We start from the raw sequence: 25,631 nt of genomic DNA on the forward strand, positions 1-25,631 counted from the left end.
TGCATATACCCCATAGCTTAATTATAAACGCACAGTAGTCTTACTTATATTTTTCATTGTGTTTTAGAGAAAATATTTTTACATGCACTATTTGCACAAATATGTTAAGAGAAAAACTTCACATTGCAAGCAACAAAAACAACATTATTTTTATTAGGCAAAAAGAGAGTAGACGAATATAACTGTTGCAAAATTATAAACGCACTTTGGTGAGTCTCTTAAAATTTGTTTTTGTTTGATTTCCCTAATAATGTATGGGACCAATTCACTTCGAATTAATACACCTCACACGTTCTAGATTACTAGGTTTGACCCAAGAATGATAGAAACAAGATTGCGACCATCAAAAAGTACATGACGTCACATTAGCTGAGTTGTGTAAACCATTTGCTCTTCCCCATAAATTTAGGGCTTTTTTATACCCAAAATGGGAAAATTTTTAAGTTTAGTGTTTCTTTTTATTTTAATCTAATAGAATAGAAAATGTAAGTCAAAAAAATATATTATTAAACAAAAGAAGGTTAGAAAAGGTCAGTTAAATATAGCAAAAAAGTTGTTCTCTTACCAAAAAACTCATAGATTAAATTGTACATAACCATAAAACTTTTATTTAAAAAGCGCACATTTTAAAGACAATTTGTCCCGCGTACAAAGTTGTTTACGTAATTCATTAAAAATTTGGTATTTTATTTTTTTAAATGGGCATTTTAGTGCGTTTTTATATCCAAAGCTAGGCAACACTCCAGTAGAGAGAGAGTGATTTGACTGCTGGAAGGAGAAGAACATCAAAAATCACCGCAATCGCGGGCAATGTGACCAGAAAAAAGTGCATGTAGGGTAGTACACATAACAGAAATGAAACTTTCAAGGCAGACAAAAAAAGAGGAAGAGACCAGAGAGAGAATGAGAGAGAGACCCGAGAGAGAATGAGCGAGAGAGAGAGAATATATATGTAAATAAATTCACAACATTTGCAGAGAATAGAATAGAATAGAAAAAATTTACAAAAAACGGAGACCGGTGTAGGTAAACGCCGGATACAAACCATGGCAACAACGCGCACTACTCCAAGCGTTTATCACCCTCACAAACGTTACAAATGCAGCGATTCCAGGACCGCAGCAATGGCACAAATACCGCAAGGGAATACCAATAAATCCGACGCCGAAAACTCAGGAAAAATAGCCTAAAGTGTATCTAAGATATATATAAAGTATAGCTCTCTCTCTCCTTTTCCTCTACATTGTGTATTTTTTCTCTCTCGCGGAACGAAAATGCCCAAAACGTTGCATTGCCTTGAAATTTTACTCTCCATTCTAGCTAGTCCATCGACGCCCAAGATGTTTCACTTCAAAAAGTAAAGTTTAATAAAACTGTGTGAATTATTCAACTAATTTTTAAAAAATGTATATTTTACAAAATTATAAACATCACATTTTAATTAATATAGAACAGGCCAGAAAATTGTCATAAAGAAAGAACCAAACTCCGAGACTAAATAACAAAGACAAAAAATGCTAAATTAAGTTACGAAAACGGTAATCTGGCTACTGGCCACCGATTGTGCCAATATGACGTCACTCAATGTCAAATTCGTTGAGAGCAAAGTAACGGTACCACGATAGGCGCCATAATAATATGGGTTTGACCAATAGCTATAGTGAAAAATTAATTGCGAGGGGAACTTCGGCTGCCACGTCACAGGGGTGATTCGCTAGCCGACTTCTGTACGATCATTTCACACGTATTCACATACTCGTCCAATCAGTCGTTGTTCAGACGGCAACGAAGTGACTGAGGCCCAGCTATCGGTTTGATATTGGCCACACCATTAAACATATTTTCATCATGGTTCTCCATGATATTGAGATCTGAAGAAAGTGATGACCATTCAAAAAAGGGGATACATTGTTCACCACACCAACTCAAAGTGCGATGAAATGAATTTACAAATGAAATTAGATTTTCACCAGAGGCACATTGAGAAATGGCAGCAATTTATGATTTTTTGATTTGGTGCTATAGAATAATGTTAAAATTATCTTGAACACAAAGCATTTTACATAAATTTAATAAGGAAAGAGCTTATAACAAAAATAAAGTCTCGAAAAAGCGTATATTTCGGAAATTGTTGCAGCTCATTGTGCAAGGCAAAATTGAGGGTAAACGTGGCATGGGAAGGAAGCAAAAGTCTTAGTTAAGGAACATAAGGGAATGGATTGGACTTCGAGCAATCGGGCAAGCGTGAGGATTATCGTGACATAGTATCAAGTAACAATTAAAGTAAATGAGGAGTTATGCACTTACAAATTTTTGGAATTTGTAATCGCTAAGATTCTAAATGGAATGGGTAAATAAAGAAGAAGAAGAATGGGAAGTGGAAATTGATATTTCTAAATATACTCACAGCTCTCCACATCATTTGAGATCCATCGGTAAAATTTCTTTTTTAAAAATAGTATCTTGGCTCTAAGCGCAAGACTCTCCAATTCTTACTAAATCCATCTCCCCCATCTAAGTTAAATTTCTTTTCGTCCGAAAGGATAACCTTAAAAAAATGTGTTAAATTTGGAAAAATTACACATTTTTGAAAAGCTGTTTTATTTATTTTAAGCTAGCAGATTCCACAACAATCCATATTAAAACGAGCGTAAGTTTTCCGCTTCATTTTTTGATCAGCGGTTTTGGAGGTGGCTTCATTTTAGGGAACTTAATATTCCCCGAATGCTTTCACGCCACGCGAATAACGAATGGCAAACCACCGGGTGACTCTTTGCTCATAAAAAATATCTGCCGTTCGGAGTGGGCTTAAAATTATAAGTCCTTCCATTTGAGAAACAAAATCAACAGGCGCACGCCAAAAATAGGAGGAGGAGCTCGGCCAAGCACACAAAAAGGGTGTAAGCGCCAAGAAAAAGAAATCCATATTTCTCTCAGTAGATAGTTGTAGTGATCGATATCTCGTAAATTATGACTCAAACAATTTAAAGTTTATGATCGTTGTCAAGGTGACATTCCACTCTAAATATATTCTTTACTAGTTTTTGGTTTATTTCATTCAGTTGTGAGTTACATGGTGTTAACAATAGAAGTCAACAAAGGAAGAAAATTCGGTACCTTTTACAGTTTTTCTTTGATAAAGGCGCAAATGCAGGCCACACCGCTGAAATTGTTAATGGTGTTTATGGTGCCGATACTGTAACAGTTAATTACGTACAATTTTGGTTTCGTCGATTCCGTTCAGGCATTTAAGATGTTGAAGAAAATATCGATAAAATTATTGAAATCATCAAAGCTGAACGGCATTTTAGTAGTCGTAGCATCGCCCAGGACTTTATTCGCTCACATAGGACTTGCTGAGTTTGTTAAGAAAGAGTGGAATCGTAACTTCCAGGCTCGTCTTAGAATCCATTACTGTGTACGAACATGCGTACACTTCTTCCCTCATATCAATCTATATAGCAAAGGATGAATATTATTCGATTTGACCTTATTCAAAAACAGCATCTAATTTAAGTTCCTGCCTTCAAAATCCGTCAAGAACAAGACAAACATTTATCAAAGAATTATTAATTTTATGTTCGTAGGTCAATTATATTAAAAAATCAGTTCAATGATCTTTAGATTTAAATTTCATTTCTATTTTTTAACAAGTTTTCATGTACATATGTACAATACTCGTACTGAAGTGTACAATTTCACACGTACAGTTATTATCAGTGAGACTAGCCAATTAAATTTTTGTATTGCATCCAAAGATCAGTGACGATTAACTTAAAAGATGCTAGTTGGAGGTGTTACTTACAGCCACATGAAAGTGAAAGTATGCAACTGTGGGCAAAAATATATTTGTAGAGGTTTATAGTGTTGCCATTCTACCTTGAAAGTTTACCTCAAAAGAGGGATGTTCGTTTTTTGTTTGACAATTTACGAAGGAAACATTATTTTTCCGTGTGGTCAAAATTTTGATGCATTTCAAAGCACAAAACTTACAATTTTTATGAGTTCTATTTTCTTTTAAATTTTACGCAAATAAAATATTGAACTGTCCGCATACTTTTTAATTTGCTTGCTCGGCGGCTGTAGGCCGCTTATTTTGGGATTCGTTTAAATTAATTAAAAATGAAAAATCGAAAAGGCTTTCGTTAGAAATTTTTAAAGAAAAAACGAGTTTAACATGTAATGTAACACATGGGCTGAAAAGTTCCGAGTCTAACAAATGCAGTTTTATTGCATTCACCTCTTTTTCAGAAAACGACAGCCGTTAAAATTGCATGATATTCTTTTTATTACTTCGTGAGTTATTGTGCTAAGAGTGGCGCTACTTTTGTTATTTTCATAAAAACGATCAAAAAGAATTTCGTGTTGTAATTTTTCACTGCTTCTTGATGGTGAAACATAAAGGCCTGAAAAGTGTTCTGAGGACTCCGCTCCATTAGAAGCAACAATAAAACGATGGTTTGCAGACTTCCAACGTGGTCGTAGCGAAATCGACGATGCACAACGCAGTGGACGTCCAAATGAGGCGGTAACACCAGAAAACATCAAAAAAATTCACAAAATCGTTTTGCATGATCACTTTTCGATCGAGTTTTCGAGATTTCGAGTGGTGTGAGTTAGGTGGCATCGTAAAGATATCAAAAAGAAGCGTGTTGGCTTTATATTGCATGAGCATTTGACTTATGAGAAAGCTCTGCTCAAAGTGGGTGCCACGCTTGCTCCCTTTCGAATTGCTCCCATATCTATCGTATTTACCAGATTTGGCTCAAGCGACTACTGGCTGTTCGCAGATCTGAAAAAAAATGCTGGCCGGTAAGAAATTTCGCTCGAAGAAGTTTCGCTGAAATTAGGACCAATTTTGAGGCAAAAGCTAAATCGTTCTACAAAAGTAGTATTGAAATGTTAGAGTGTTTGCGTTGTTCTTGATGGAAATTACGTTGATGACTAAAGCTAATTTCGAAAAAAAAGTGTTTTTTTTTGTTAGGCCCGGGACTTTTCAGCCCATGTATTAAATACATTACTTGATAATTACTGTTACTAATGATAAGCCGAGAATAGTTTTTAATACATACATATTTATGTATTCATGTACCTGTGAAATCTAGCTATATTTTTTTTTGTTCCTCGTTAATCAATTCTAAAATTTATTACTAAAAATCATTCCTATTTTGATAGATCGTCATTAAGATATTTTTATTCAAATTTTTTTTGGTTTTTTTCATTGTTAATATTATAAAAAACACGCAAACTTCCTTTTTTTGATACTTAAAATAAAATTAAGCTATACATTTCATCCATTTTTCATTTTTTCGATACATTTTTTTTTGGCATCGCGACAACACTGCTCGTATATGATCACTATTGAAGCCTACGAGTGGCCACGATTAATTTCGTTTTAATTGGCGAGTAAGTAGCCTACTTCATCGTTTGCCAATCGGCTTGGACGATCCTATTAGATTTGAGATTAAGCAGATTTGTCATATAAATTTAAGACGTGTGCCGTTTTGACTACAGTTTCATTTAAGCTATGAACGACTACGTACGTTTTTAATATGCAATCATATCGCGCGCATTACAAATATTCTCCAAACATACACACATCTATACAAACAAGCAAGGAATTAGATTTGAAAGGATGATAGAAGCACGAAATGCTAATTCGAAAAATCGCTATCATAAAAACTTTGAGAAGTCAGTGGATTCGCGTTTGCCGACACAATTAATTATTCGCGATTAAGTTTTATGAATTGCTTTGGAAAGTGTCAGAAAAAACTATTTATTTAGAAAAAAGTTATTCATCATAATATCCGTTAATCGAACACTTCCTTATACAATTTGAATAATACCGACGGCAATAGAATACGTCAAACAACTAAAGTACATCCAAGAAGTATAAAACCAATGGAAAGTGAAAGCTTCAAAGTGAGCATCAACACCAACTCAATTGTTGACCAAAGTGGTTGTTGTTGTAAAGGAAATAAATCAGCGCACTCATAAAGGGTTGAATACCTCAGTGATGTAAGGTAGTAATTTCACCGCCATATTCGTGTATGGGTGTGTGCGTGTGAATTCGTGTACTTGTTATGAAAGTCAGTTCTCTTAGCATTTTATAAGTGGAAAGTGTCAGGACTACTAATACTTGAACAGTGAAGAGGTGAAACAAAAGAAAGCGGAGAAGCACTTGTTGCCATTGTAGTAAACAAAAAATACAACAACTGCATTTGTGTCCACTTTTCGTATATAAAGCCGAGCGTCAACGAATTCTTATTACATTTCGGTGTTGACCGCTGCGTTATCGGCAGAAAGCGGTTTAATACGAATTCGAAACGGAGGTGTCCGCCCAAAAGAGTGTTTTGCCAGTGCAATGAAAAAAAATTTGAACGAATAGGATAACTGTGAAAAACTATAAATTGGTGAGTTAGTCGGAGGGTTGTATAAAATTTTAGTATTTTAGATTTGCTGAATTATTTTATATAGTGAAATCAATCCAAATAAGAAATCTAAGAAACTCGAGTGCACCATTAAATTTTGTGAAAAAAATGTACAAAAGTTATCTCACTATTGACGAATATTAAAACCGTGAAGAAAATAAAATTTTTAAGGACATATTTTTTTTAGTGGATGCGTTCCACGACTTTCGCAATACAATTTAATAAATATTATATTAATTCCCAAAAGTACATTCAGACCCAAATTTACTTCATCTTATAGTTGGGCCAAAACCCGTCAAGTGTAAACTCCTAAAAATTTCTTCGCAGTGATTTTGATAAAATTTGTTGAAAGTTGTTGAAAATTTGTTGTTGTCAAATTGTGCAAAGCGGGATAAGTGATTGCCGAGCTATAGAGGCTCAAAATTTTGACTTTTTTTGTGCACGTCGTTTTTTTTTCAATTTTAAGTCAAATAATTGTCAGTTTAGGGGAAACGAAATAAATGAATCCCACTAGGTTTCCGTACTTTCTGATAAAAAACAATAAAATTTTTTTTTTTTAATTTCGATTTTAAGTTTTGATCTTGAACGTAGCCTTCCGCTACAAAAAAGCAGTTAGTTTTACTTGAAATTTTTAGCGAATACAAGGATTTTTTAAGCTTCATGTTTTGCTCATATTGTTAGTAGCGTTGCTACTTTGTTAATACTTAGTTAAAAATTAATTACGCAATTTCGAAATTTCAAGAATTGTTTACCGGCTTCATTGCATTCGAAACTTGTAACTAGTAAATGTGCAACTAATTTTTTACCTTTTATTATTTTATAAAATTGTATTTGAATTTGAATTGAAGTAAGTTACAAAAAAAACAAAATGAATTACAATTTTTCTATATTTCGACAAACATGTCATAGCACCAGCAACAGCCAAATGGATAAAATGGCTGCCGATGTCTCTAAGTCGAAGTACCTTTACGTAAATGGAAGAAAATGTACGTTAATTCTATAGAAACCGAAGCGATAAAGTTTATGTGCGCGTACACTTGACTTACTTTGCCCCAGATACCAAATTGTGAAGCATACAATTGGGGGCCAACTGACGATTGTTACGCCATTTGTAGACAATATTCAAATCAGCTTTTCTTTTTCTACTTGGTTGAAACTGTGAGCGCTGTTGACCGAACTCATCGAATCAAGCTGGTCATTTCTATGTCTCTAACATACCGCGGGGTGCTCATGCTTGTGAAATATTCAACAGAATTGCTTAATGAGAGAATAGTAAAGTGATATAAAGTGTGGTGTATGCGGCCGCCGTAACCGCATGAGATGATGCGTGACTATCATCCGGGAGTACGTGGGTTCAGATCTCCGTGCATGAATATCAAATAATAGAAAAAGGTTCTTCTAATAGCGGTCGCCTCTCGGCAGGAAATGCAAATCTCGGAGTGTATTTCTTTTATGAAAAAGCTCCTCATAAAAAGGCATTCGCCGTTTGGAATCGGCTTAAAACTGTAGCCCTCTCCATTTGTGGAACAATATCAAGACACAAGCTACAAAGAGGAGGAGGAGCTCGGTCAAACACCTAACAGAAGTGTATGCGCCAATTATTTTTATCTTTTTTTATGTTTTTTGAGTGAACAATGCATTGCTGTACTACTGTACCGAATCAGTTCGAAGTAGTATCATACTTATTGATAAGCGTGGCTCTTTGCCAAGTTTCACGACTACCACTGTTATCTATAAATGAAACCAATATCATTTCCTAAGATGAAGCTGACAAGCAAGATTTCAAAATAGTGACGGAGAGAGCACTTCAGCCGCAATAGAGACGGTCTGTGCCCCGTTCGTCTTTCTCTTCCATCGGAGCTTAGACGCACATAATTGAAGATTTTGAATAATTCTTCTCTAATGCAACAGCGCCAAAATCTAGCGCCGATTATACGCATCTAATTCTATACATGAAGGCTATAGTGGCTTCGTGTGTCGCATCTTGTGGAATTTTCAAATACATCAATAAGTCGGTTAGAGACCCCCTTCATACTAAGAGATCGCTTCTGCTAAGAAAAATGCCGCATATCATACATATCATCAAGGAAAAAATGGGCGTTTCATCCGAGGATACAAAACTTTGAACGAAAATTTAAATTTAATTTAAATGTTTTGTTTTGATCAACATGCAACCGTGGAAATCAGCTGTTGAATTGAAACTTTTAAGTTTCCGTGAATTTCTCATTTACATACGTAAAAATTGACAAGAATCTTCCTTTGTGGGAGAATACTTCAAAACTCCTAAGAAAGTCATTGCTTTTTAATTCCTACTGGCTTTTGGAATGAACAAAACTATAATAAATCGGTTTGAACAGGGAATGTTAATGCCATTAGGAGTGTCGAAAAACCTGCAAGAGAAGCCAAAAGCGAGAATATAATAACGTGAGAAAACTGCAAATTCTTGCAAATAAAATTTATGCTAGCCGAAACTTGTACATATCAGCTTGTCGGCTGTTCAAATCAAATCAAACGTTAACATTTAGAATAATTTGCTAACATCAAGTTAATAGCCGCAAGTATTGTTTTGGGTAAAAGAAATCCATTATTTTCTGGGCAGATGGCTGTAGTGATCGATATCTTGAAAATAATCGATTAAGCAATTTAAAGTTTATGCTCGTTGTAAAGGTTTTTTTAAGTATAACAAAAAAATTCTTTTGCTGTTTTCTATTTGTTCCCTTCAGTTGTGAGTTACGGGGTGTTAACAATGGAAGTCTACAAAGAGAAAATTCGGAACATTTTACAGTTTTTCTTTGATAAAGGCGAAAATGCAAGCCAAACCTCTGAAATTGTTAATGGTGTTTATGGTGCCGCTACTCTAACTGCTAATTATGTACAATTTTGGTTTCATCGATTCCGTTAAGGAATTTTTGATGCTAAAGAAAATATCGATAATGTCGATAAAATCATAGAAATAATCACTGTTGACCGACATTTTACTTGTTGTAGCATTACCCAGGAGCTAAAGATCGATCATAAAATAGCGTTCGCCACTTTATCTCTGCTTCATCGACTTTGAAAAAGCTTTTGATACTCTTAACCACGAGGCAATCTGGGGAGCACTTTACTGCAAAGGAGTACCTGAAAAAATCATTTCACTTGTCAAAGAACTGTACAGTGAAGCAAGCTGCCGTGTGAGACATGAGGGCATCCTGAGCAACGCTATTCGAGTTCGAACAGGAGTAAGACAGGGATGCGTGCTATCTCCGCTCTTATTTAATCTGGTACTGGACTTAGTGATGCGACAAGCCTCAGCGGCGAACAGAGGCATATCCTGGGGCCTGAGCGGCACCCTTGAGGACTTAGACTACGCTGACGATATTTGCCTGCTATCACACAAACACTCACATATGCAAGCAAAAATAGAGGCGGTGAGCGAATTCGCAGCGAGGGCTGGACTGAAAATAAACATTGCGAAGACAAAGATAATGCGCATCAACACCACCGATTCACATATCTTTCAGATTCGCGGCACTAACATCGAAGCTGTAGATGAATTCTGCTACCTAGGCAGTGTAATAAATAAAAACGGCGGTTCAGCGGCTGACATACGTAACCGGATATCGAAAGCTCGCGTAGTGTTTGGCATGCTTGATAAAGTTTGGAGAGCAACGCATATAACGAGGCGCACGAAACTGAGAATCTTCGAGTCCAATGTGAAATCTGTCCTCTTGTATGCATGCGAAACGTGGAACGCGTCAACACGCGACATACAAGCAATGCAAGTATTCATCAACCGCAGCCTTCGCAAGATCACGCACATTTTTCGGCCTAACGTCATATCAAACTCCGATCTGTGGACTATAACGAAACAGATACCAGTCTATCTCGAAATTCGACGCCGCAAATGGAAATGGATCGGTCACACACTTCGAAAGCCATATGGTGATATCACTAGAGCAGCCCTGGATTGGAACCCCCAAGGCAGCCGCAGACCTGGCAGACCAGGAGGCGTGGAGGCGACTAGTAGAAACAGAAGTGCAACAAGCAGGCCGCTCCTGGCGGCAAATAAAATTCCTAGCTTCTAATAGATTTAACTTTAACTTGTTTATTGAGGCCCTTTGTTCCACCTAGGAACCACGGGAAAATATATATATATATATATAAAATAGTGTTAAATCATTTGCGCAAAAATTGTACGCAAAAATAATGGATTTATTGTATTTTTCCCTAAACTAATATACTAGGTTGTTCAATAAGTTTTGCGGTTCGATAAGAAAAACATAATTTTATGGTTGCGAATGCGCTTAATTATTCAGTAAAGTCTCCCTGAATATCAATACACTAGTTCCAACTAGGTTCCAAGTTAAGAATTCCATCCCTGAAATGAGAATCCGATAGAGATGCAAAATAAGCTTCCACAGCTGTTACGACCTCATCATTTGATCAAAAACGCTTTCCACGCATCAATTTTTGCAGGTCTGGAAGCAGATGGAAGTCGCTAGGGTCCTAATATGCTAAATACGGTGGATGCTTCAACAATTCGTACTTTAGTTCATGAGTATCATGTATCATGTTAGCCATTGTCAAAATGCTCTTGTGAAACGGTGGCTCATTTTTCACGAATTTTTTCCTTCAGCTGATTTAAAAGGTTATAAAAATCTTCAGAATTTATTGTTTTACCAGTTTGCAATACAAACTAAATTCCTTTCGTATCCCAAAAAACTGATGCTAACACCTTCTTGGCCGCTTGTTCGATTTCTAGACACGAACTCGTTTCAGAGCCGAAGAACCTGGTTCACACCACTCTTTAGCCTTTTATTTTGATTTACAATTATAATGATAGACCCCAGTCTCAACTATAGTGACAAAATCCACTTTACTCTTTCAAAAACGCTCTAAATGTTGCTGAGAAGTCGCATTGAACTGGTCGCATTGTTCCATTGTTAGCGAATGCGGCACCCATTGTGCACACAGCTTCTCAAAACCCAATACTGCAGTCAAAATATTGCTTACCCAATAAGATGCCTAGGGTTTCTACTAAATCTCTGCCAGTCCTTGATGATTTTCCGATTCGATTTCTTGTATTTTTTTTGGACGTCCTTGACGTGTATCGTCTTCAAGGCTTTTGTGAACATATTTCAAATCAGCTACCGATCTTTCTACTGCACTAATTGATGGCGAAGAGTCCTTGTACACTTTCAACATTCGTTCATAAATTTCCGTTGCTTTTAAATCTTCCAAAAATCCAAAAATAAAAATTCAATCACTGCGCAATACTGGATTTTTTCCGTTGTAGAAAATACTGTGACACGTCGATACTAAATGGCTTGTAATGAAATAATGACTTGACGATTGAAATGAAACTTCACATACCTTCATATGAAGAGTGTTCCAACATAAAAATAAAATTGGGCTTGTAGCAATGCCCTCTCTTATCGAACCTTGAAACTTATTGAACAACTTGGCATATATATAATTGGCGCTTACACCCTTTTTTGGGTTTTTGTCCGAGCTGATCAACTTATTTGTGGTGTGCGTCTTAATATTTTTCAAAAATGGCGTGACCTACAGTTTTAACGCCGCCTCTGAACGGCAGTTGGTTTTTATGAGAAGCTGTTTCATGGCAGAAATATACTCGGAGGCTGGCCATTGTCTCTCGAACAGCAACCGCCACTCCAAAAAATATTGGTGTATCAATTGGTATTTAGTTTCACTTTCCTAATGATAGCCACACACCAATCCATTCGGCTACAGTCACCTTTAGTACAAAATCTGACTTTTGTTCAACAATGTGGGATTTTAGCAGGTAATTGATTACGGCTACCAAATTAGCACTTGTTGGCAAGAGTGCTTCTTAGTTGCAGTTCTCTACAATACGAAATTATTCGACTAGTACGAGTATGTGTCATAGTAGCTTTGACCTATTGTCCATCAACATTTGGGTTTGCAATTTGTATAACTTATAAATTCAAAATATGCATTCGATGATTAAAATATCAATTTCAACTTTTCGGCCTGGGAAATCACTAATTCAGAGGTGGCATAAAACTTTAGCGCCCATTTGTGCATGGGTAAAAATTTTAGACTAGCCCACTACAAATTCGGATGACGGCTTCAGCTTGGTTTCAACTTGAAAATATTGTAGGTTACACTCCATTACTAATATTTACTTGATTTTATTACCTGCATTATGAACATCGCACCTATGGAATAACACTTTTAATTTTATTCTAATACCAGTTGTCAGTAAACTTTCATCCATCAGTATTTATTGTACATATGTATGTATGTCTGTGCTTATAATTACGCCCATGTGCATATGCGAAATGTAAATTTATAAGTATAATATGTAAATTAAATGAGGCTGCATCTTTCAAACTAACTACGTGAACCTATTTAATGTTTGAATAACTCGGTCCTAAGCGGCAATTAGTAGTTTCTTCCGGTTTGAACGGCTTTCCCAATGGTTTTGCAAATTTTTACATGAGTATTCTCGCCTCACTTTGCCGTAGATATTTGACTTTGTAAAACGCAGTGAATTAATTTAGTTTTTAATCTAATCTAATATTCGTTTAAATTGCTGAGCAGTATTAATTTTGTAAAATGGGGAATGCATATTAGCCAACGCTTCAAATGAGTGCAAGGAAACGTTGTAAGGCAGAGTCTTATTTTGTGCTTCCTATTTAGCGTGTGCGTGCTATAGATTATGATATTTCCTGCTTGGGAATGCCCGTAATATGCTGGCTAAAAGATTATGTGGATGTGCGTATGTGTATGTTTTCTTGTATTTGGTTCGTTCGATTGGTAAAATATTTGGTACTCGTGACGCTTCCACTAGTGCACACAATCAAGCCGGTTAAATCTCAAGCTCGTAATAACTGGTGAAATCACACAATTGACCGTAATGATAAAATTGTCAAGAGTTAAGCAGTTCACACATAAAAAGTGCATACGAACCAAGCGGCAGGGTCATTATTAGCGTTTCGTTGTGGCTGACAATGAATGTCGAATTAGCAGAGGCTAGTTGGAGCGGCGTCTGACTAGTCTTTAGCAATACAACCAAAGTCTCTATCGCTGAAATTAAATATTGCTTTGTTTATGCTGATTGACATGGATGCGACGTATAAGCGCACGGTAGTGGGAGGTGAGTGTGTGTGTGTTCTATAATAATACAATTAAATGGCGAGAAGCAGCAAATTGTAGATTTGTACTTGAAATTCAGAGACATCACAATATCTGCCAAAATTATTTAGTTATCAATGCTCACGTTCACAGTACTTATATTGGTATGTGTATGCAGACATTTATGTGGGTGCGAAATGTATATAGTATTTAAAGGTATGCGCGTACAGACACATATATACACACAAGTGTAAAACATTTTGCAGCGTATCAACTCAGCTATGACCTGTTGGACGTACTCCGTACAAATTTCACACTTACATAAGTATGTAAATGTATGCCCATACATACATACAAGTGCTTGTATCTCAGGAGGAGGGCTTAAGCTTGTGATTACTGATTCGATTTGATTTCAAATTATCTGTGATAGTACCTGTCAATTAGTGTATGTGGCATTTATTGTTGATAGGGCTGGTGATGATGAGGATGGCGATGGTAGTGGTGGGTGGTGAGTTGTCATCATTACGTTCACACTATAAAGTGTCCGATCAGACGAACTGGTGCTTTATTTAGCTTGCATTGCTGGTCGTGTAAACAGTTGAAGTTTATCTGTTTCTGTGCGGGATAAAGTGTGAATAAGGATTAACGAATTATTGTAGCAATTTATTTAAATGTAAGTGTGCAAGAAAGTATTTTAAATATTTTCGCTCCATTTGTGCTTGACTTTCATAATAATTAAATAAGTTATGGAGTAGACTATGGATAGGAGAAGACTTTCGCTTTCGTGAAAATAGTTTGTATTATCGGCGTGCTGAGTCTAAGAAACATTAAAAATTATTGAAATAATTTATTGCTAGCAGTTGAGGTTCACGGCAAAAGAAACTACTCTTGAAAAACAACTTCGAAAAGGACACGCCATAAAAGCCTATAGACATAGCCATGAAACGGAAGAAACTAATTCATAAACATGCTTACATATACTTCTAGGCATCTACAGGGTGTCCAGTGGTTGAATTACGAATTAAAAGCTAAATTAAAAAAAAATACTATTGATAAAAGTTTACTTCAAAAACTCTCTCAAAGTAAACAAGTGTGGATTTTACTTTTTAAAAATTATTTCCTCTAAATGTTGACGTGTGCGGTCGCCGTAGCCGAATGGGCTGGTGCGTGACTACCATTAGGGAGTCGGAGAACGTAGGTTCGAATCTCCATGAAACACCAAAATGAAGAAACGGGATTTTCTAAGTGTTCCGAGTGTATTTCTACCATGAAAAAGCTCCTCATAAAAAACCATTTGCCGTTTGGGGTCTGCTTAAAACTGTAGGCCCCTCCATTAGTAAAACAACAACAAAACGCACACCACAAATAGGAGGTGGAGCTCGGCCAAACACCCAAAAAGGGATTAATTATATGTATGTATATATAATGTTAGCCGTTACGTTGCACACACTCTTGAAATCTGGTCTCGTAATTCCGTGCCACTCGCAGAAGAAGTGATGTCGGGATGCGATTAACCTCGCGAACGATATTTTCTTTTAGTGCTGAGATGGTCGCTGGGCTTGTCTCGTAACCGTTCCCTTTGAAATACTCGCACAGAAAAAAGCCCGTAGGGGTAAGATCGGGCGACCTGGGTCCCTGGGATAAGTCATCGAAATGGCTTAGCAGTTTGTTAAGAAAGCAATCAGGCAGTCTCGCCATGGTCTCTCTGACCATGTGTGTGCACTGAGGGAAGGATGTTCTCTCAGTATTGACAGAAAATAATCGTTCAGCACTGATAGCGATAAGAGACATCGTCTATAGAAATTGTCGACGATTTTCAAAAAAATATGGTCCAATTATTCCACTGCTTGGCAATGCACGCCAAACCGTCACATTGAAACTGTGAAGTGCCTGTTGATTTTGCTTATTTACACATCCATTTAAATGAAAATGGGTTTCATCGCTCGAAAAGATAGAGTTTACCGTTAATCGATCCAATATTATCTCGACGACTGTTTTACGCAAATTATAATCGTCAGGTTTAAGCGCGTGCACGATTTGAATTATGAAGGGCTGGAGTCTAGGATCCTTTCCTAATTTTTCATGCCCAATAGTCCCAGGGCAGCCGCTCTCTTGCGCATGGACTGACGTGGATTATTGTGCAAACTTGAAACGACGAGTTCAATATTTTCAAACAAAAATTCTACGGCGAGTTCACGAATCGTTGATCTTGTCATATGCTTTAATTGCGAACGCTTGTTGTCCACCCGTCTACTGCGACATCGTGACTAAATAATTCGCTCGAGACTAACGCGATACCCTCCCCATTCATACGCTTAGCGGCTCAAGAGTCGGAAGTATCCATTTATACCCCAAAACTCAATGTTAGATTCTGCGGCGATGTGCATTCCAACTATCTTTGCACCTCCTTCCCCTTTGACTTCCTGACTAGTGCATCGTCGTTATGCAATTCTGCTTTAGCGATATAGATGAAGGGTTTTTTTCTCTCTCAAAAATTACGATTAACATCTTTTTGGACAGCCAGGCGGCCATAAAGTCAATGGAGCCAGTGATACTAAGATCAAAGGTTGCTCAGAAATGCTTGGCAACTCTAAATAATAATAGTACCGTCTTCAAGGTCAGTCTTATATGGGTTCCCGAACTTGGAGATATTGAAGGAAATTGCAAGGCCGATGAACAGCCAGAAAGGGTACTAATCTTCCACTGCTTGAAAACAGAGGCAGTAGTGGAATTCCTATGGCAACTTGCAAATTAAGGATAAAAAATAATATTTTCCAGGAGGCTAATAGCTTAGTGAAAGAAAAAAATACTTGTGTTATAACCAGGCTAATTTGGCAGCAAATTGATAAGAAAAAATCTGGAGAATTGCTCAACCTCTCAAGAGAGAACATCTCGAAGCTCGTGGCTTGTGTCACCTGTTAGGTAGGCATTCTTCTAGGCTCAGAGTATTTTCTCATGAAGACTGCGGAAGTTGTAGAGACGAGGAGGAGAAGGAAACAGAAGAACACTTCCTATGTAATTGTCCAGCCTTAGCTAGGAGTAGAGCAAGGTTATTAGGAAAATACCATTTTGACTCTCTTACGGAACTATCCGATGTTGGGATAAATCCTATCTCACGTTTCATAAAAGAGTCGAGTTGTTCGATGAAAAACGAACAGTAAGGTTTCCGTATTACACAGTGGTACCACCAAGAACCTACCTGGTCTAAGTGAGTTGGCTACCCTAAGCCGACTGCCACAAAAACCTAACCTTACCTACTTTACATAGATAATTCTTTGGTCATTTGTCGCACCTTATAGATAAGTTGGCGCTTATACTTCTATTAGGTGTTTGGCCGAGCTCCTCCTCCTATTTGTGGTGTGGATCTTGATGTTTTTTCACAAATGGAGAGCCCTGTACTTTTACGTCGCCTTCAAACAGCAGTTGGTTTTCTATGAGAAGCTTTTTCATGGCAAAAATATGCTCGGAGATTTGTCATTTGCTAATAGAAAATTTGTTTTCTATCTGTGGTATCTCATGCCCGGAGATTCGCACCTGTGCATTTCCGAATTGTAGTTACACATCAACCCATCCCGCTACTGCTTTTTGCTAAGCTTATAACAGAAAGGTAAGCGTCTACGTACCAATACAGGACAACCTCGTTAACTTAAGATAACCTAAGCTGATTAGGCTATTATATTCCATATTATTTTCTTACGGCATTCCATGGATTCTCGGAGTCAAGAAGATGTTTCATTGAGATATCCTTGCTCGTTAGAAAATGGTAAACAATTTGCTCCTCCGTTCCGCAGAGGAGCATAGGGCCCCAATAAGTAACATCACCCTGCTTCTTTCAAGCGCCACCATCTTGATTTCACTCCAGCCATTGTCTAGTTATGTCTGATTCCAAGCTCCTTCTCCAGGTTTGGCGGGTTTGCCCCTTCGTCGGCCACCACGCAGATTCCAATCGATTGCACAACGAGTAATGCCATTTGTTGGTCTTCTCAAAACATGTCCAAGCCATTTCCGTTTCCTCTTTGCAATTTCTAGTCGTAATGGTATTCGGTTGGTGTTGGTCCACAGATTGGTGTTAGATATTGTGTCGGGCCAATAGATGTTTAGAATTGTGCGGAGGCATCGGTTTATAAAGGCCTGTTGGGCTTGCTTGTCTGCAGAGTTTCGCAAACGTAGAGAAAAGTGGTCTTTGGAATTAAATATTTTTAGCTTAGTGCGCCGTGCTATGAGTGAACAGTTTATGCGGCTACCAATGTCTTCACTTGAGCCACCGTTAGCAGATATTACACTGCCAATACAGCAAAGCAAACTTTGATTTTCACAAAAAAATGGAAGTGAATCCTTCAATTTTCTTATAAGTATTCAATATAACCAAAACTAACACGGTGATAAGGCTCTTATCATGCCCGTCCTAGCGTATGGCAAGGAAGCTTGGACGATCAGAACATCCCATGAGGAGTGTTTGAGAGAAAAAGCCTGCGGAAGATTTTTGGACCTTTGGACCGATGGATCGTTGAGCTCTATGAGCTTTACGGCGACATAGACACAGCGCAGCGAATAAAGATCCAACGGCATCGTTGGCTGGGTCATGTTGTCCGAAAGGATGCAAACGCTCCGGCTCTGAAAGCTGATTATAGCAGAGGAAGAGGAGGGTCTCCCCTACGTTGGAAAGATCAGGTGGAGAAAGTCTTGGCTTCACTTGGTGTTCCCATCTTGCACCGGTTAGTACAAGAAGGAAACTGCTAGCGCGCTTTGTTAAACTCGGCCAAAATCGCGTAAGCGGAGGCAGAAATACAATCGAAGGTTTGCCATTGCCTACCGAGGGGCCACCGCTATTAGAAAAACCTTTTTCTCCGAATTCCGAATGGCAGTTACGCACCAACCCACCAACCAAGATCGGAAGGGTTCATATTTCCATATGTTTGGAGTCGACATTTGCTGCGTGGTTGGGTGGTTGCTTCTTCGAACTCTAACCTTTCTGCACACACTTTTTGAATTTTAATATCAGGCCTTAAGATGGAACCATATAAGTATGATCCGAGGCTTTTCTGTATGTTATTTAATAGAAAACTTTAACGGTTCTTAATTTGACAGCTCAGTCCCTTACGGCTATTTGTATATATGTATACATGTATGTATGAATGCATGAATGTATAAATGCATGGATATAAGTATATATGTATGTGTGCTTGTGGTGTCTATACGTCGGCGGCGTGGATTAACACTTGTAGCCACTTGCGCCTATTACACCGCTTGCGCCTAGTCATACCCAGTACCTGAATGCTCGTATACTTCGTTAACAGTTTTTTCGCATATATGTAAATATGCTTTTCTAAAAATTATCAATCTTCAGATAACCTCAGATGTTTTTTTTACGATATTAGTAGATTCTAAACGGTGGTTTATCAATTTTTCAAATCATTTTAAATTATTTCATAAACAATGAGAAATTATATTTGCAACATCAACACGCAAAGCATCAGGTTTAATTAAGTATTTTATAAACAGCTCATTGAATAATAACCTGCATAACCTTGATATTCGCATACAAATATTTAAGACCCCTCAGGGAGTTTGAAGAGTTTTCCGTGCTAATTTAGGCAATAATAGCTAACGACCGCCAAAGCCGAGTGGGATTGTTGGTGACTATCACTCGATTGGTACGGGTTCGATGTTCAATTGGGACATAAAATAGGGTCCACCATTCGCTAACATCAGTACTTCTAAGCAGGGAAAAGACATAGACAAATTTAGACAAAGAAAAAAGTTTCATATAAAAGTCACTTGTCTTGTGAAGGCATCAATAGGCACTCGACAAAATGGGAGGAGAAGCTCGGCCAAAGATGTATTTTTGTATGTATACTTATATTATTCACGCATTCGTCTAAGCTTATCAAAACCCAAAGATATGACGGACGCCAATTAGATGCGATTAATTAATGGACCTGCGAAAAATACTTAGCTAAATTATTTAATACGAATTTGAAGTGGCTGCTACATAAATATGGAGAGCAAATAATAACAACATATTTTGAAATTCAATGCAAAATAGAAAGATAGTGAGGTGGTGTAGAAATTTTGGCTTAATCTTAAAGCAACAAATCTTCTGATAACAAAAGTAGCAAAAATATTCCTCTTTTATGTGAAGTGCTGAGATCTTTTCGTTCAGATCTAAACTATGGAAACGATAAATGCATACCTTCGAAAACTTTAAATGTATGCGTTTATTGACATTTGAATATTTAAAGGGTGTGAATTTCAATTTCATAAACTTGAGAGAAACATACAAACATCTTCAACAATAGAATTTCTATTCCAATTTCAATTATGCCTGCTTTAATAACTTTTGATGACGTCACAGCGAACCCATAAAACATGGGCAACTTGGAACAATACCTATGCACATACATACATACGTACATACCATTTGCTCGCCACCTTATTTTATGCAACGTGAACGACGGCAATTGTTGAAATTTCCACACTTGTTGAACTTTAGGTTTCAACTTACAATTGTATCGGTTGTTGTAATAGGAAACCCTTAACCTTGAATTCAAAGAGGTGGAGTGGCGGGTGTAGTGTATGTAGGTGTCACCGAATTAATGCCTCTCAAGTAGAGTTTATGGAAATAAATTTTAATTTCTAGCATTCAGCGTTGGAGTTTAAGCTATGCAAAGCAAAAAAAAAATTTATATAAAAATAAAACAAAGCATACCTTACGGCCCACAATGCAGCGACAACATTGTCCACGCCTAGTTAAAGAAATTCTACGCTGTTGCTTAACTTTTCCCCTTCTTTTATTGTCCTGCAATGAGTTACTCGTACTGACTGTGACAAAATTATTTCTTTACATTTCTAGTGCGCACCTTTGACGAGCAGCAGCGGCAGCGGCAGCGACAACGCATTCGACACGAAGCGCTTAACACTTGTTTATGATCAAAATGGCACAGCAACGCACACCAGCTGCACTGGCAGCCATCAACTATTATCAGATATGTCTCGCTTTAGTTATTTCAATCGTATGGCTGACGCACGACGCATGCGCACTACCCGCTGTGGGTGGCGTGAATACGCTAGCGGGCATACCGCGCTATAGTGAACGTCAACAGGCCGATATGCAACAGATAATGCTGAATGAGTTGCTCAACAATGTTAACGAGGATGTGCTCTACAATGAACTGGTGAGTGTTAAGATGATATGTGTTTCCAAAAGAAGTGAATAAAAAATTTAAAAATATGGATGTTCATGCAGGTTGGGCTTGCACATGCGATAGGTTTGGCAAAAATGTCATACAAAACAGCCAACGGGAATTCAATACTGGCAACTCATATACAGGAATGTATGTTAAATCAATTTAGTTTGAAATTCCAGGCGCGTCTAAGCTCAAAATATCTCAGAAGGAGCTCCAGGGTTTTTCTTGTACCTGGCTCGTTACATGTCCTGCAAGCATCTTTAATAGTTAGATTTAGCTTGTAAGCATGGACTGCAACTAGGTCCTGTTCTGTTGGTAATGGTAATGGTTGTACGGGTTAGGCTAAGGCCTTTATGTACTGCGACCAGATTGATCTATTGTGCGCCCTTAATTACTTAATTATAATTATTTAGTATAGCGAGGAATCGAACCAGCTCCATAGGAGGGAAAAATTGTTGGTCTTCCTCCTCTAGTAGGTACGAGCCCATGATTCTTTGTCTCCTGTGGCCTAATGCCTCACAGTTGGTAATTAAGCGTTCCATAGACTCCTCTTCGTCACAGCAGAACCTGCATGATCTTGTACTAGGTAACCCTATTGTGTTAAAGTGTTTATTACAGGCAAAGTGACCTGTAAGTGACGCACAGAGTAATCTGAGGCTAATTTTGTCTAGGGTTAGAGCAGATTTTGCTCTGTTGGCATTGCAAGTTTTTGAACTTCAATGAGTGATTTTGGAGTGATTAAGGCCGCTTGTGCCGTTCCAGTGTCCTCTGATTTTAGTTTGGATCCATTTTTTGGTTTCCTGTTTTATATATTTTTTTTGTTAAAGCCGAAAAATGGGGTTGTCCCAATAAATTGCCCTTCTGCCCCTTTTTTGGCATGAAAGTCTGCCTTCTCGTTTTCTTCGTGTCCCTCATGTCCTGGTTCCCAAATTTGAGTGCATTGTTGAGTGATATGATAAAGAATAAATGATAAGCGTAAACTATGATTATTCTTTTGAAATTTTGTCAATATAAAGTTTGCTCAAGTCACCTGGACTCGATGGCATTATACCTGCTCAATTGCAGAAATCTGCTGAGGTATCATGTGATTGGCTTCTCCCTATCTACGCGAGCTGCATAGATAGGGACCACATGCCCAGACCCTTCTCGTTCCTGCTGAAAACCCTGGAGAGGCTGATTGATCTGCACATGAGGAGTGAAATTCCTCGTGGGCGTTTATTGTACGCTCAATATGCTTACTGTAAAGGCAGATCGGTAAAGGCCGCTTTGCATACAATTGTTAAGGGCATCGAGGTGCCCCTCCATCAGAAGGAGTTCACTGTGGGCGCCTTCCTCGACATTGAGGGGGCTTTAAACAATGTCCTCCCGTAGGCAATCACCAGGTCTCTGGGTAAACTAGGAGTCGGAATCGAATTTATTAGGCTTATCCACATGATACGGTCGCGGCAGAATAGGTCGCCACCTCTCTCCGTCGGCAAGTGAACGGAGGCACTTCGCAAGGCGGTGTTCTCTCGCCACTAGTCTGGATTGCCGTACTTAACGACCTGCTGGAGGAACTGGAGAGGAGGGGCTGCAAAGTGATTGCCTACGCGGATGACGTAACACTTATTGTCTGAGGCAAGTATCTAAAAACTGATGGAATTGATGTAGGGTTATCTGAATCTAGTTGTAAAGTGGACCGCGAATTACGGCCTTTAGATAAATCCTCTGAATGACCTCCGTGTCTTATTTAGGCATGGTAAACATGTTCACGGATGGCTCGAAGTTGGACGGAAAGATAGGTGGGAGAGTATTCTGTAAGGAGTTTTCCATCAAACTCAAATTCAGGCTTCCGGACCACTGTAGTGCTTTCCAAGCAGAGGTATCCACAATTAAAGATTTGGATTGGTTGCTTACCTCGGTAATTACCGTTAAGGAACTACATATTTACTCCGATAGCCAAACGATAATTAGGGCCTTGGGCGCGTTGTTTGTGCGTTCGACATTGGTCTGGGAATGTCTGGCTTCTCTCTCGATTGCAGCCGAATACTTCGAAACCATACTCATTTGGGTTCCAGGTCACAGCGGCATAGAAGGAAACTGCAGGGAATTTTGGAATCGGTTTCGTAGCGAAATGTAGGATTGGGGTTCCCTTTAGAACCTGTGGTCTTCTCCTGAAAAGATGGGCATCGAGTCAACTCAGCGAGAGGTGGACTAGTGCGCAAACGTACAAGGTCGGGAGACTCTTCTGGCCACGGGCAGATCGGGGACGCTCGAGGGAACTCCTAAGGCTAACAAAGCCCCAGCTCTCGAATTTGGTGGGTATCCTTACCGGACATTGTCCGTTAGGTGCTTATGCGGTGAGACTTGGGATTGCCTCAAGTCCGTTCTGCATAAGCTGTCTTGATTACGAGGTGGAATCATCTCAACACCTTCTTATCAGCTGTCCTGCTCTCGTCTGGCAAAGATTTTGACATCTGGGCTCTCATTTTTTCGCTACGCCTGCGGATATAGCGGGTCTAAATATCACAAATCTGGTGAAGTTCCTAAGTAGCTTGTTGCACCTAATTACGGACGTAAGTCAGCCACCGTCGGCGTCGTCGTAAATGCATACTCATCATCGTTTCTAATCCCAAGGCTCCTTCTTCCTTCTCTTCTCCTTTCTCCTCTCCCCTGTATGACATCTCAATGGACGCATTTTTTGAATATTTGCCCAAGCGCGCCCCAAGCTAGGGCTGCCATTTAACCTAACCTAACCTAAGGTCTGCTCAACATTTGTTACATGTATCCAAAAAACTTGCAAAGTGGAAAGTGAGAGAGCAAAATGACATTTCATTTTGAGGGGGAGTTGCAAGGTTTTACTGTATACATTCTTACCTGTAAGAATATGCAAGTGAAAAAAACAGCTGATCGCAACGTGAAAATAAGCACGATTTAAAATTTGCGAATTGCAATTGCTACTGGAATGTTCTTCATCTGATAGCGATGATGGAATAGAACAAATTATTGTGGACAAAATAAAATCATGCGATGCCGAAGCTTGTAATTTTGCATTTTATTTGGTTTATTTTTTTTTTATTTAATACGAGGTAGTTCAAATAAAACTTGCAAATTGTTACTGTTTGAGATCGAATTCTCGGAAATTAAGTTACTAGCAAGTTACTGGATAATTTTTATATAAGCAGGTCTATACATTATTTTTAATTTCGATCAGTACGAAATATTCCACATTTTCGGTTTTTTGAAGTAAAACTTCTTAGGCGTCGATAGACGAACGAGAATGGAGAGTAAAATTTCAAGGCCATGCAACGTTTTGGGCATTTTTTTGGTGCCTTCCTTTTGGCGCTTATTTCCGTTGCCTGACTAGTGCTTGTGCGCACTATAAAGTGCTATCCATTCCGGCGTCCGATTTATTGGTATTGCCTTGCGGTAATTTGTGCCGTTGCTGCGGTCCTGGAATCGCTGCGTTTGTACGGATGCTAAACGGGGTGCTAAATCCCCGTTGGCCGCTTTGTATTTATGACATTTTTGCCAAACCTATCGCATGTGCAAGCACACCGTTCATGCCATATATTTAAAAACAATGTTTTTATGTTCTAAATGTGCTTCTTTTGCCGTTTCTGGTAATTTTTGTAGAAAAAATATCAACGTAAACAATATAACCATCTGAGTAAGTGGCCGGCCTTACGGGGACCATTGCTAATGGCTGATTATGATGAAAACTTCGCTGATTCAAGTGATGCTGATGACAGTTCCGAGATGGCAAATATCCGATTTGTTGAACGTCTACGACAGCTGGCTGCTAATTCGATAGATGGCATAGACGATGAGCGCGCCGATAATCACCCATTTATACCGACGGCTATGCCACCGAAGAGGAAGCCTCAATCAGCACCGGTTGCATTCAAGGATCATGGCACCAAAAAGAATATACAATGTGAGTAGAGAATTTACGTAATGTAAAGAAGCATGGCATTAACTAAGTAATTACTATGTACTAACTAACTACCGGATCGCCATTGTATTTCGCCCATATCTACTGCCTCATTACAAAAATGCCACTCTTTGGGAACTCATACACCGTCATTTGCATGCCTACATCTGCCACAGCAGTACACAAACAATGTAAGAACTGCATCTGCATGTACTCATATCGTTAGAAACTTATTAAATTAATCGATTTTCTACTTTGCTCGTTGTTTCTCTCCTCAGATATGTCTCCTTGTCATTTCAAAATCTGCAACATGGGACGCAAACGGAATGCACGATTCTTTGAGGACTAAGCTCAGACTTGTTGGGGTATTTGCACAGATATGGTATAGAAAAATTATTTTAGCGGCCAATGCTACTTAATACATACAGACATGTATAGTTTAGCTACATACGTACATATATATATACATGTATGCAATATTTGCCCATCGCTGGGCTAGGGAGTCGAACAAAAAAGTATTTACGTGTAATTTAGTTACAATTTTACATTAAGCAACAAAAAGCGGTTACTGGCATAGCAGAACAGTACTGTACAGTAACAAAGAAACAAGTATTTATTACCCCTTAATATATACATATGTACATACATACATGTACATGCATACATATATGTTCTATGTAGTTTAGTTTTATTTAATTATACACAATACGAACACATATACATACATTTACACAAATTTATTGAATTTAAATTAGCGTGAAATATTAGCTATAACTATGGAAACTGGAAAAATGTACAATTGCAACAAAATAATCAGCTACCGAATATTTATTCTAGAAAATACTATCAATATGCATACAGATGTACTTGACTAGATGTTTGTTAAATGAAAAAGCAGAAAGTACCAAAGCGTAATATAATAAATATAAAATCTATAAAGCTCTGACGAAGCAAATTCGCCTTGAATAGATTTATTTTTTTTTCAACATAATTTTA

General features: G+C 38.1%; 1 protein-coding gene across 2 annotated transcripts; it reads left to right on the forward strand.

Annotated features, from left to right (window-relative positions):
- Positions 1–5,568: 5,568 nt before the first annotated feature.
- Positions 5,569–25,631, forward strand: LOC128860151 (uncharacterized). Of its 2 annotated transcripts, none has more exons than XM_054097438.1 (4): positions 5,569–6,413; positions 20,389–20,710; positions 24,338–24,638; positions 24,914–25,631. In XM_054097438.1, the coding sequence occupies exons 2-4, from the start codon at positions 20,462–20,464 to the stop codon at positions 24,982–24,984; spliced, it is 621 nt and encodes a 206-aa protein (XP_053953413.1). In that variant the 5' UTR covers positions 5,569–6,413; positions 20,389–20,461; the 3' UTR covers positions 24,985–25,631. The 2 variants fall into 2 exon arrangements, with proteins under 2 accessions (XP_053953413.1, XP_053953412.1); XM_054097437.1 differs by lacking the exon at positions 5,569–6,413 and adding an exon at positions 14,118–14,208.

Source organism: Anastrepha ludens, chromosome 4, assembly GCF_028408465.1.
Source record: "Anastrepha ludens isolate Willacy chromosome 4, idAnaLude1.1, whole genome shotgun sequence".
In the NCBI taxonomy this organism is placed as follows: Eukaryota; Metazoa; Arthropoda; class Insecta; order Diptera; family Tephritidae; genus Anastrepha; species Anastrepha ludens.